Raw genomic sequence first — 12921 nt, 5'->3', positions numbered from 1 at the left:
GGGAAACACTGTATACTCTGGAACTCTTGGGGATCCATTAGATCTATCACTAAAGGCTTTGAGAAGTTGTTATAATAAAGAAATCAATTTTGAGGGGCATCTGGCTGGGCTCAGTCAGAAGAGTATGTGACTCTTGATCTCAGAGTCATGAGTTAGAGCCCCATGTTGGGTATAGAGGTTAAGAAAAAAATTTTTTTTAAATTAAAGGTATCAGGGGCGCCTGGGTGGCTCAGTGGGTTAAGCCGCTGCCTTCGGCTCAGGTCATGATCCCAGGGTCCTGGGATCGAGTCCCGCATCGGGCTCTCTGCTCAGCAGGGAGCCTGCTTCCCTCTCTCTCTCTCTGCCTGCCTCTCTACTTGTAATCTCTGTCTGTTAAATAAACAAATAAAATCTTAAAAAAAAATAAAATAAAATTTAAAAAAAAAAAAAATTTAAAGGTATCATATTTGATAGAGCAAGAGAACAGAAGAGTCCCAAACAAAGCCATGAACATCTGTGGGACTAAGGTATGATAAAGGTGGCATTTCAAATGAAAGTGGAAAGGATAGATTAGTCAAACACGATGGTGTTACTTTGCCTTTGGATGTACTGTTAGTATAAAATATTTGTATACCTATCTTACAAAACAAGATCTCCAGATGTAACTGATTATTTAAATATAAAACAGAACAAATATATATAAGAAAATACTGGCAAATGGTTAGCTCTAGGGATAGTGAAAACTTTTTTTTTTAAAGCATGACACCAAAGCCAGAAAATAGAAAGTCACCCAAGTATTTTAAAAGAGAACATTATAAAACTTGAGAGACAAGAGAACATTAGAAATATATTTCCAACCGCATGATGGGTAAAGGTTTAATATCCATAATATATAAAGAGATCTTCAATTAGAAAATGATCATGAATTCAAGTTTTTTTTTTTTTTTACAAAATGAGCAATAAACACAACTGAATAATTCAGAAAATGAAACTTTATACATATGTGTAAAGATGTCTAATCTCAACAAAATAATCAGGAGTACATATTCAAATGAGATTTTTAAAATTGAATAATTGGCAATAATTAAAAATGTTGATAGCATCTAGTGTGTCAAGGATATGAAGAAACAGGTTCTCACAGATACAATAAGTGAAACTGTGCTCTAGTCCTACATCTTCCTATAATCATCCAGGACTTTGTGACCTCCCCCCTACTAGCTGCTAGCATGTTTATAAAAGTAAACATACCCTGGTGCTTATAGCAGCATTATCAAACAGACAAATTATGGAAACAGCCCAAATGTCCATTGGCTAATAAATGAATAAAATAGATGTGAGGTTTGTGTCACACACACACACACACACACACACACACACACACACACACAGAGGAATATTACTCAGCCATAAAAAAGAATGAAATCTTGCTATTTGCAGTGCATGGATGGAGCTAGAGTATTTGGAGCTAGAGTATTATGCTAAGTGAATTAAGTCAGAGAACAACAAATACCATATAATTTCACTTTTATGTAGAATTTAAGAAACAAATGAACATGGGGGAGAAAAGAGGCAAAAAAGAAACAGAGTCAACTATAGGAAATAAACTTATGGTTACTAGAGGGAAAGTTGGGGGGAATGGTTTAAACAGGCAACGGGTATTTAAGGAGGGCACTTGTGATAAACACCAGGTATTGTGTGTAAGTGATGAATCACTAAATTCTACACCTGAAACTAACATTACTCTGTATATTAACTAATTGGAATTTAAAAACCGGGGATGGGGAGGTAAAAATCAAAAACCACCTGCTCAGACATTCTGAGAATGGCCATGAATTTCTTTAACTGTGCAGACATTCTGACCAAGGATTAAATTCCAATTCTTATAATATGTCCACAGAAATACTAGAATAAACAGACAAAGGTTAATGTAATAGCAGTTGATGCAGGTATGATTGTTATAGAAAGGGGGGAAATAAAGCAAGAAATCTCCACATTTATGAATAAGCAAGTAATTAAATAAATTCCAACACAGGGGCGCCTGGGTGGCTCAGTGGGTTAAAGCCTCTGTCTTCAGCTCAGGTCATGATCTCAGGGTCCTGGGATCGAGCCCCACATTGGGCTCTCTGCTCAGCAAGGAGCCTGCTTCCTCCTCTCTCTCTGCCTGCCTCTCTGCCTACTTGTGATCTCTTTCTGTCAAATAAATAAATAAAATCATAAGAAAAGTTAAAAAAATAAATTCCAACACATTAGAACAATGGGATACCTTAAAAAGAATAAGCTGGAATGACATGCTTCCATGACATATTATGTGAACAAAGAAAGCGACCTTATTTTTGTTTACATATACATTTAATATAAAAAATATGTAAAAGAGATAAAGAACAAAGAGTAGTTATTTCTAGAGAATTCTAGTAAGTATCTACCTATGTAAAGTTGATACCTGAACACAGGGGTTAGGGGTGGCAACCCTTCCGTGCAATAAAAAAAATCCATGTATTTAATGGCTAACTACCCCAAAATGTAACTATGTACAGTACAGTAGAACAAGACACCAGAGGTCTTCTCATCCCCAAAGTTAGCAAAGTTGGACCAAGGAGGAATATCCGCTACTTGTTCCTCTACCCAAGAATTCACAATTTCCTTCCAAATAGAATGCAGAGAAAGGCAAAGAACCAGGGAAGGCAGACTACCTTTACTCACCTTTTCCAGGTTACTTGCTCCACCTGACTCCTACTGCACGGTTCTAACACAGTTTCTGCTTACAGGAAATTCTGGCAAGCAGAGAGCCAGCTGCCACTATTCCTGTGATATTAACTCCCTGCCTTGGACTTTCAGCACCACAGACAACACCCCTCCCTACTGTACCCTCTGCCACCAAAAATCCTACTAAGCACTTATCCTGTCCCCTGTTGTTTTCCTAGACTCCTTACCTCAGGGAGTCATCATTCTGTGGTCCTTTGTCAACTCTAGCAGTGACAGGCCCTGTCACTTCAGTGAGACACCCGCCAACACCCACCATCCCTTCGTACCTTTCTCAGTTCAATAGCTCAACGAACAGAGCTTTGCCCAGGTAGTGGGAATAAGGAAGAGCGCCAGGATCAGGGGAGAGCCCTGTCGTTCCAGCCTTCCCTGCATCTTTCCTTTACCCTCCCTTCGCTTCTAGGCGTTTGGTTCGACCTGACTTTTCAATCACAACATAAAATACATATTTACTGAGAAAAATCCATGTGTAAGTGACCCTGTGCAGTTCAAACCCTGTCTTGTTCAAGGGTCAACTCTATATACACACACATATACATATGTACATATACATTACTATACTGTTAAAATATTTAATAACTAGAAAAAATGTATTTTATAATTAGAGAAGAAAGTGAAGACTTTTTTTATTATTATTTTAGAGAGAGAGAGCATGAGCAGAGAGGGAAAGAATCCCCAAGTAGACCCTGCACTGAGTGTGGAGCCTGACCTGGGGCTCAATCTTACCATTCTGAGAGCATGACCTGAGCTAAAACCAAGAGTCAGATGTTCAATGACTGAGCCAACCAGACAGCTCAAGTGAAGATGTTTAACCCAAATGGTTTAAGACAGAGTATCTTTTTTGAAGATATTCTTACTAACATCCTGCAGAAAATAAAGTATTACAATCACTTATTTAGTTACTGCTCTGTCCTAGGAATAAATGTTTATTGCTAGATGGGAACCTGGGTGGCTCAGTGGGTTAAAGCCTCTGCCTTTGGCTCAGGTCGTGATCCCAGGGTCCTGGGATTGAGCCCCACATTGGGCTCTCTACTCAGCGGGGAGCCTGCTTCCCCCTCTCTCTCTGCCTGCCTCTCTGCCTACTTGTGATCCCTCTCTGTGTCAAATAAACAAATAAAATCTTTTTTTAAAAAATGTTTATTACTAGATCAAGAATTGTTATCAGACACTTTTATGATTTTATGCCAACAAACCTTCAATGTGGAGTCCAAAAGGGACTTGGGCATCTCCCTCTGCTCTACACCAGGCAGAGGGCTCCACATTAGCCAGTACTCTGGATTTGTAGTCACAGTACTACTCCAAAAAGATATAAATGTGGAATTAAACAAGTCAGACCACAAGGAAATAATTTCTTCAGTAGACACCTAAAGATAAACAGATAAAAGAATATTTGAGAAAAATTCTATTAATCAAGTTATGAGGTCTCCCTCTTGTAAGACTCATCTAAAATTAACATGGGTTTAAATATATTAATTCTAAAGTCCCTGATTCCCTACCACCCTGGTCATCTTGGTTATGCCACTTATCTTGTTTATAATTTTAGAAAACTGAGATCTGCTTTTTATAAGGCTCATGAGGAAATATAAGTGAATTACACAATTATAATATCAGCAAAACAGGTAAGTAAACAAAAGCATTATAAAAAAGTTAATGTTGCACTAATGAAGTTATAATAACTGTTGTTTACCACTACTGACATTCGATAGTTACTCTGGGGGAAAGAGTTAAAACACTCACATGTATGTATTTTTGCACAAACAATAAAAATAAGCAAATAATTTAGTGTTATTTAACTGGAAACCAAACAGAATGATTCTGTGATAAGAGTTGAGGAATACCCAGGTAATTAATGCAAAAAAAACACTCAAAATTCTCCCCTTTCAAAGTTAATTCAAGTAAGACTGAGTTTTGGACATAAACAGAACATTCTGCAACCAGTCTGCCACAGAAAGGTTAACTGGGCCATAGCGTTTAGAAGCTTTATCTCCCTTTTTGATCTTAGTTTTTACCTTCTGATGGTGCAATAGGAACCAAAGATCTCGAAGCTCTTGTGGAGCAATTGGTGTGTGCTTAAGACAAAATGTGATGTGATGACGGATCTCCTCCTCTATCTGCGGTTGCTGATTTTTGCTGGACCTGTTCCACAAATAAAGAGGAAGAAAGGATGGGTCGTGGACTGTCAATAAACTGCTAGAAATCTGTTACGTATGGGAAGATTGAACACACAGAACTTACAATGCATTTATTAAAATACAAACAAGCAATTTTACTGGAAAGACACCTAGTAACTTGAAAAGGTGGAGTCAAAACAGGCAAAGAATCAGTGCCAACAGACTTCCCTTGGTTTTAGTAGCCAGTCCCCTTTAAGACAAGTCTGTGCTATGTTTCACATGTAGGATCCATAGAATAACCTAACCAAAAAAAAGTCCCCCCAAGGAAAATGGCTCACCTTCTTAGACAAGCCTGTGTCATAAAATCAGCTGTCACTTTGTACTGCCAAAGCATAGCTAGGTACTCCATTGGAGGCCACAACTGAACATTCCTGGTGAGTTGGATTAAGGAGGTAAAGTCTGGTTGGAACAGGGAGGAAGCTTCATTGTGCTTTTTTTCGAGAAAACCAAGTGAAATTCCTTTGGCTTTTAGTTCTGAACAATGGGCATTCACAATATTCTTCAACTCATCTGGACAAGAAGACACATGCAATATTAACAGCAGAGCGGTCAATAGAACAGGCTCAGATTCCCAAGAACTAGTTATGTGACTGTGAGTTTTGTACCTGTGAGATGACGTCACTAATACCTGCACGATACTTATGACAGAATTAAACAGTACCTGTAAAGCCCATCTCTCTGCCTGACACACTCACTTAATGGTAGTTATAGCATACCCAGAAAAGAGAAAGAGAAAAGGAAAAAAGAAACAGAAAAAACGAAAATCTAAGGGAAAAATTTAAAAACTTATTGGCTGTAGAGTGGCAGATAGTTCTGGAGCCTCTGTCAGCAGGCTAAACTCTAGAGTATATTACCTGGGTTGGCATCTTCCAGAATATTAGCTTTGAGGACTAATCCCCAGGCCTGCAAGAGACTTTTCTTTAAAGTCCATTCAGAAGCAACCACTTGGAGACGATTAATGTCTTCCCACCATCCACTTTCCCCAAGGGCAGACATCCGCTCTCTGATGGCAAGTGCTTTGTGAAGGACTTTCAATTGAGACAAACACTCCACCACCAGCTTGTTCTGAAACAATAAAACCCAGGAGAACCTACTATAGAGGAGAAATGAGGTTCTTTTTACCAGCCTGTTACGTCTAAAAAAAAATATGAAACGTTTCCACAACGCTTCTAGAAAAACGTAAGGTTTGTTTACTCCTGTTACTCTCAGGAGGTTTTATAGTAATAAAGTTAAAACTCTACTCAGACGCAACACTCTCCAAGAATAAGCAAAATGTTAACACTTAACAAATCAGTTAATAGTAGTGTGAACATCTGAAAGTTAAGTGTTATTGGAAAGGATGAGTCTAGTTGAATGGCAGTCCCCAGGCTCCAGAACTTCAGAAAAGGTCAAATCTTAGTGTTTACGACATGTTTCTAAGTTGTACCTTAAAAGGAAATGGTCGTCCCAGGAACTTTTGCAACTTCTTTATACCAGTGAAGCCACCTGTCGGGCTCCCCAAGCAATTCTGAATATGTTCTGAGACCGTCTGAATCTCTTTGTAGTATCTTTAAAGAAGGAGAAAAGGGCAGAGGGAAGTAAGGAAAGAGGGAAATGCTGGATAGTATAGAGACACAGTAGAGACATCATTTACATTTTATATTTGCTTTATATTCACCAATAGACTACGGGAATCAACCAAAGTAAAGCAAGAAGCTTCAATTCCAAACCCTTTTTTCTTTATCATCATCAGTACTATAGATGTTGACATTATTACTCCAAATAGGAGTCTTACTTGTCCTCGTGGTTCATTAGGAGTTGGGGAATCTGACGAACCAAATGTTTCAAAACCCAGTGCCAGTGAAGGGCAAGCAGGGCGAGGCCTGGGGCATCCACTTTTACTGTGTCAGCCACAGTCCAAAACCGATCCCGCCACCGCAGAGAATCCAAGATCTAAAAACAAAGTAAACCAAACTACTCAAAAACATTTCTCAGGAAAAGACACAAGACACAGATTTCAATTGCTAATCAATACTTAACATACCCACATAAATGGTCTAGCATTCGAATGAAATATTTTTAGGGACATTAAAGCAGCCAGAGAAGGCACAGCTTTTTTCCTCCAACCACTTGAAGTTCAGAGCTATTTCCTTAGAGAAAATGGAATTATTGGGTCATATGGTATGTATACATGCAATTTTATTAGACATTGCCAACTTCTCTTACAAAGCAGCTGCACTATTTTATATTCCAACCAGCAGCACATGCATATTTCAGTTGTTCTGTTTCCTTACCAATACTTACTACTGTTAGTGATTTTAATTTTAGCCATTTCACTGTGGTTTCAATTACACTTCTTTGATAACTAGTGATGTTGCAACTTTTGAAGTTCTTACTAAGCATTCATATATCTTCTGAAAAGCATCTATTCAAAGTATCCTGCCCATTTAAAAATTTGGGCTGCTCTAGTTTATACAATTTACATATAGTTTCTATATAATACAATTATAATTTCATGTATACAGCCTGTTTTTTAACAGTTTCTCCCAGTGTTTTCATTTTCTTAACATTGTCAATTAAGAACAGAAGTTTTTGGGCGCCTGGGTGGCCCAGTGGGTTCAGCATCTGCCTTCAGCTAGGGTCATGATCCAGAGTGAGTCCACATTGGGCTCCCTCCTCTGCGGGGTGCCTGCTTCTCCCTCTGCCACCCCCCCATCTCTCATGAATAAATAAATACAATCTTTTAAAAAAACCACGTTTTTGATTTTGACAAATCTTATCAGATTTTTTCTTTTATGAAGAATCCTCTGAAATTTTTGCCTATCCTCAGGTTACGAAGATTTTCTCCCATGTTTTCTTTTAGACAGTACAGAGTTTTAGCTTCTATATTTAGATTTATGACCCATTTTTGAGGTAATTTTTCTATATAATGTAAGACAGGGGTAAAAAGGCTCATTTTTAACTTTATTATATGAACTTTATTATACTTGTTCCATCACAATTTGTTGAATACACTGTTTTTCCCCATTAAAATATCTTTACACTTTTAGAAGAAAAAAAATCAATTAACTCTAAGATCTATTTCTGAATTCCTTTTGGTTTCACTGGTGTACATGTCTATCCTTGTGTTAATACCTCCTGTTTTCACTAAGGTAGGTTTGTAATGCAAATCAGGTGTGTCTCTATCATTGCTCTTCTAAATTTTTTTTTTTTTAAGATTTTATTTATTTATTTGAAAGAGAGAGATGGCGGGAACAGGAACACGAGCAGGGTAGTGGAACAAGGAAAGCAAGCTTCACCCCACCCCAGCAGGGAGACTGATGAGGAGCTCCATCCCAGGATCCTGGAATCATGACCTGAGACAGAGGCAGGAGCGCTGGCGCCCCCTAAAAGCTATTTTTTACAGCAAAGTTGTCTCAAGATTTCTTGAGTGTTTTCTCTCCTAGATTCCATGAGGTAAAAGCTACTTTCATAATATCAAATTATTTACCTTTTTTTCCACTATGTTGACATTTGCACTGACAGTACCAGAAAAAGACGGGGCATGGGTGGGATGGACAAACTGTGACTGGGTATCTGGCAAACACTATATATTGAAAATGAAGGGAATCTGTCAGCTCAAGAAAAGCAACTGAGAGTATTTGTTGCCAGTGATAAAAGTCAAGCTTTCAAAGCAAAACCCAGAACTTTGAAAAACCAAGACCCTGACAAATTCCCAATATTTCAAAATTCTGACGAGGTTTGTGATAGTTGTACATAAGCATGACTCTGCTGACACTAAAGAATGATTTGTCAACATTTGGAAGATCTGGTAACTCTGTGAACAATATTTTCCAAATTACCAAAGCACGAGCTCAATTTCTACAAGAGTAAGAGTCCATCCAAAGTGCAAGCCAGACGAATGGATTTTGATGCATGACAAATCTGGTGTATTTTTTTCAGATTCCACATTACAAGTAAACTTTAGAAAACTATCACTTGTCAAGCTGTGGTTCAGGACCAAAGACAATTATTCACAATTATATGAAATGGCAATGAAGATATGAGGTTGGAAAAGGGAGGAGTATAACTATATGAATAGAGGCTGAAACAACACAACGTAAGAGAATGAATGCAAAAACAGAGTCCATTTTCTTCTGTTCATCCAGATATTAAAGAGACTTGAAGAAATGTAAAAACAGTTGTACTTTCCATTAATTTGTTTTGAAAAACAGCTCTCATTAAAAATTCTATTCCTATTAACATTAAATGGATTTGCTGTACAAAAAAAAAATGGATTTGCTGTGTTTTTATAGCAAACTAATAAATATATTTTGTATTTCTCAGATTTATTTCCTAATATAGTAAATACGGACCGATGTGATGATATAAACAAAAGTTCTTTAGAGTCTTTGGTAAACTTTTTGGACTGAAGACTCATTTATGGTCTTAAAAGTTAAGACCTACTGTTCTAGTTTATTGAAATTACTAGAATAATCTGGATTTAAAACTCAAGAAAATCCATACACAATAATGATGTCTAAGAAGGCTTCAGTGGATTAAAATACAAATTAAAATTCCAGTGTTCTCCAAGAGGTAGAGAGATTGTACCATATACATTTGATGGAATATTACCTGGCAATAAAAAGAGATGAACTCTTGATACACTAAACAATTTGGATACATCTCAAAATAACTGTTTTGAGTTAAAAAAAAGCCAGACAAAAAAGTATACTGCATAATTCCATTATGTAAAATGCTAGGGGCGCCTAGGTGGCTCAGTGGGTTAAAATGCTAGAAAAATGCAACTGACCAAAAGCATATTAATATACCTGGTTTAGGGTGGGGGCAAGGGAGAGAAAGGAACTACAAAAGAACATGAGGAAAGGCTTGAGGGTATGTACTGGATATGTTCACTATTGTGGTAACGGCTTCACAGGTGTATACATGCCAAACATAAAATTCTACACTTCAAATATATGCTATTTATTATGTCAATTATACACCCACAAAGCTCTAAGATTTTATATATATTTTATATACATATAAAAATATATATATCTGTTAAGAACAATTAAATTTCTCAAGTAATATTGGATATATAATAACAACATTATAGTTCGTCTCACCACTAAAAATCTTAAACATTTGTCTTGAAACAAAATAAAAACATGAGGTACATTTCCTCACCTCAATGACATTGGCATTGGATACGATCCCCTGAGATGACTGGACCCAGAGCAGGATTAGTGCATCGCAAAGTTCAAAAAAAGCAGCAAGATTGACCACAATTTCAGGGGGCAGACTGTGATAGCTCTCTGGATCTTAGAGTTGACATAATAAGAACATTCGATCAGATTTAAATTAATCTCTGGACATTTTCAAAGTCAACTGCAATATGGAACTTAATTGCAACTCCAGTATGAAGGTCAGTTTTGAAAGGTCAAAACTGAAAGCAAACTCGTAGCCTACTATTACCATATTAAATTTAAAAGATTGGGTATGCATATCTATAGAAGTTCTTAACATCTTAGTGAAAAATTAAAATTACTGAGCATTAATGGATATTTTAAACAAATACGTGTTTAAATACAAAACAAAAACAAAGTGTATAAATGTTTGAATGAATAAACAGCACAGAGGAGAGAATACAAATGAAGGTACTGTTAACAAGAACTGCTTCAAAGGCAGACTTCACTTTCTATGCTTCCATACAGTCCAAATTTTTTCCAGCAAGTACAGATATCTTTTCAATTTAAAAAAATAAAGGAAGGATGAAGAAAGAACCTATTACCAAATACTTAGAAGCATGAACTTTTTGAGTCAACAGATCTAGATTTCAAATTTTAGCTGTTACTTGCTAGAGATGTGACCATTAGGATCTCTGCACATCCCTCTCCTCTTATCACAAAATAAGATCTACACTACATAAGGTTACTATAAAAAGTAAATAAAATTGAGGACATGTACAAAGCAGTTACTCATTACTATTGAACAATCAGGCCAGCAAATCAAAAGAAATCAGTAAAATGGCAGCAGCTGCTAAAGGTCTCTTAAGCGACATTCTATGATCAGATACATAACTCAAGAATATAAAAGGTAAACTCACCTTTATGGAACTCAAAGGACATTCTCAAAACACTATTTCTTAACTTTTTGCCACCAACAGAAACCAGATTTGCTTCAGTAAAAATACGTTTTTCCCGGTCAAGATACAGGATTGTCCTGAAATGAAATCAATAACATAACAAATATTACTGGTTACTGTTGTATTCTATTTTGCAATCACATCCTCTAACTGCTGAAATTTTGAGAATCCTTGGAAGATCAATCTCCTTCAACCTGCCATTCTTTTGCCTCCCTTCCAAATTCTGGACTAACGAGATGGGAGGTAAAAGTGATGACGACTGTGTGTTAGGCAGGGGGGTGGGGAAGACAGAAGGCTGGGAAAAGCTGCATCTAGGTAGACTGCCAGGCTTTGCTGTGATCCCACTAAATACAGTGTGAACTCTTGAAAGTGGCCCTCATAAAATTAACCTCCAGTGTTTTAAGTTACCTGGGGAGGCAGCAGGGGGAGTTACTAGGAGGGGAGACAAGAGGGCCTTTGAAGTGCTGGTTCATACCATATGCATGAGTTCACCTTCTGAAAATTCCCCAAAACCAAATATACTCATTATTAAGTGTACTTTTCTGTAATGTACATTATACCTCAATTATAAAATTATTTGTAAAAATGTATTCCATTACACTGTTGGCCAATTAAAAAAATACTGCTGGCTATTACATTAAATGTGAGGAAAGACCAGCTTATATAACAATTAGGTGAATTTATATGTTGGGTATGCACATAAGGATGCAGGCTCCACATGTCTCCTCAACATTTAAGGGAAATGACGTGGACACAAGGCTGTGAGAGAATGAGCAGGTAAAAACGGGAGGAACTGCTGAGACTCATGAATAGAAAACAATAGAAATATGACTCTAGGTTATATGATAAAGGATTAACTGCAAAATAAAACACAACATTAACATTAAGCTAATGTTGCAGAATTTACAGGCATTTTGCATTCAGTTACTTCACTGAGCATGGAGCATGAAGGCGAGGCGGTGATGAAGGGAATCCCATCTAACATCCCACCACTTCTTAGGTTCAGGAGATTAAACACATGTAAGATTAAACACATGTAAGGAGACAGTTTAGAAAAGGTATAATGATAAAGCTAGATTGTATAAGAAGGCCAACATGCCCAAAACAGCAGGCTTCACCTACTTGTTTGCAACAGACTCTAAAAGGGCAAAGAGCTGCTCAGGCTGGTCTGTTTGTGGGTCAAAGTCCACGGAGTTTCTAATGATGTCCAAAGCCTGCATATTCCATCGGGGGTCCAAAGGGATCACAAATTCATCTGGTTTAAAGAAACAGAACAAAAAATAGAACTTGGCAGTTAAACTCCCTGCCTAGAAAATTTCAGTGGAAGATTTGTACTGTCTTAATTTGATCACATTCAGTCCTGATGTTCAGAAAGAAAGAGAATAGGAAAATTGCTGGTTTCAGCCCACAACACTAGAAAAACATAGATCAATTGCTTTTACACTATTTCCTTTCTAAATACTAAATTTCTACTAGTCCTGAAAATTCACTCCACTGCAGGATATAAGGTAATCCCTCTAGAACATAAGCATTCCGACCAATACATTCACTTGCCCAGGTCCCACTGCTGGTCAGAAAAAATCTATGAGCTTCATCACCCAATCTGTTGTCATTAACCTCAAGAAAAACCTAACTCACATGGTGGCAAATGAATAAATATGTTTCATTTGCTTTCAGTAAGAAAAACCACTCAGGAGGCACCCAAGTAGCAAAGTCAGTTAAGTGTCTGACTCCTGGTTTTAGCTCAGGTCCTGATCTCAGAGTCACAGGATCTAGTCTCAGGGCCTGACAGCATTAGTGTCAGGCCCTGACTGTGCGCACAGTCTGCTTGAGATTCTCCTTCTCCCTCTGCCAGTCCCCCTGGCACTCCCATGCACAAGTGCACTCTTTCAAGAAAATAAATAA

General features: G+C 37.4%; 1 protein-coding gene across 2 annotated transcripts in view; it reads right to left on the bottom strand.

The window, feature by feature from the left end:
* The window catches only part of MDN1 (midasin AAA ATPase 1), a 168103-nt gene that overhangs the window by 47325 nt on the left and 107857 nt on the right, over nt 1-12921 (bottom strand). For both annotated transcript variants that reach the window (XM_032339051.1, XM_032339052.1), the window contains exons 51-59: nt 12139-12271; nt 10978-11093; nt 10059-10192; nt 6685-6842; nt 6337-6457; nt 5765-5975; nt 5189-5420; nt 4749-4875; nt 3933-4103 (exon numbers count right to left, since the gene is read on the bottom strand). In XM_032339051.1, coding sequence (XP_032194942.1) covers nt 3933-4103; nt 4749-4875; nt 5189-5420; nt 5765-5975; nt 6337-6457; nt 6685-6842; nt 10059-10192; nt 10978-11093; nt 12139-12271 — 1403 coding nt within the window. The remainder of the gene's footprint in view (nt 1-3932; nt 4104-4748; nt 4876-5188; nt 5421-5764; nt 5976-6336; nt 6458-6684; nt 6843-10058; nt 10193-10977; nt 11094-12138; nt 12272-12921) is intronic.

The sequence above is a fragment of the Mustela erminea genome, chromosome 4 (genome assembly GCF_009829155.1).
Source record: "Mustela erminea isolate mMusErm1 chromosome 4, mMusErm1.Pri, whole genome shotgun sequence".
NCBI classification, from domain to species: Eukaryota; Metazoa; Chordata; class Mammalia; order Carnivora; family Mustelidae; genus Mustela; species Mustela erminea.
The sequence above is the reverse complement of the archived record's forward strand: the minus strand, read 5'-3'. Positions and strand labels throughout refer to the sequence as shown.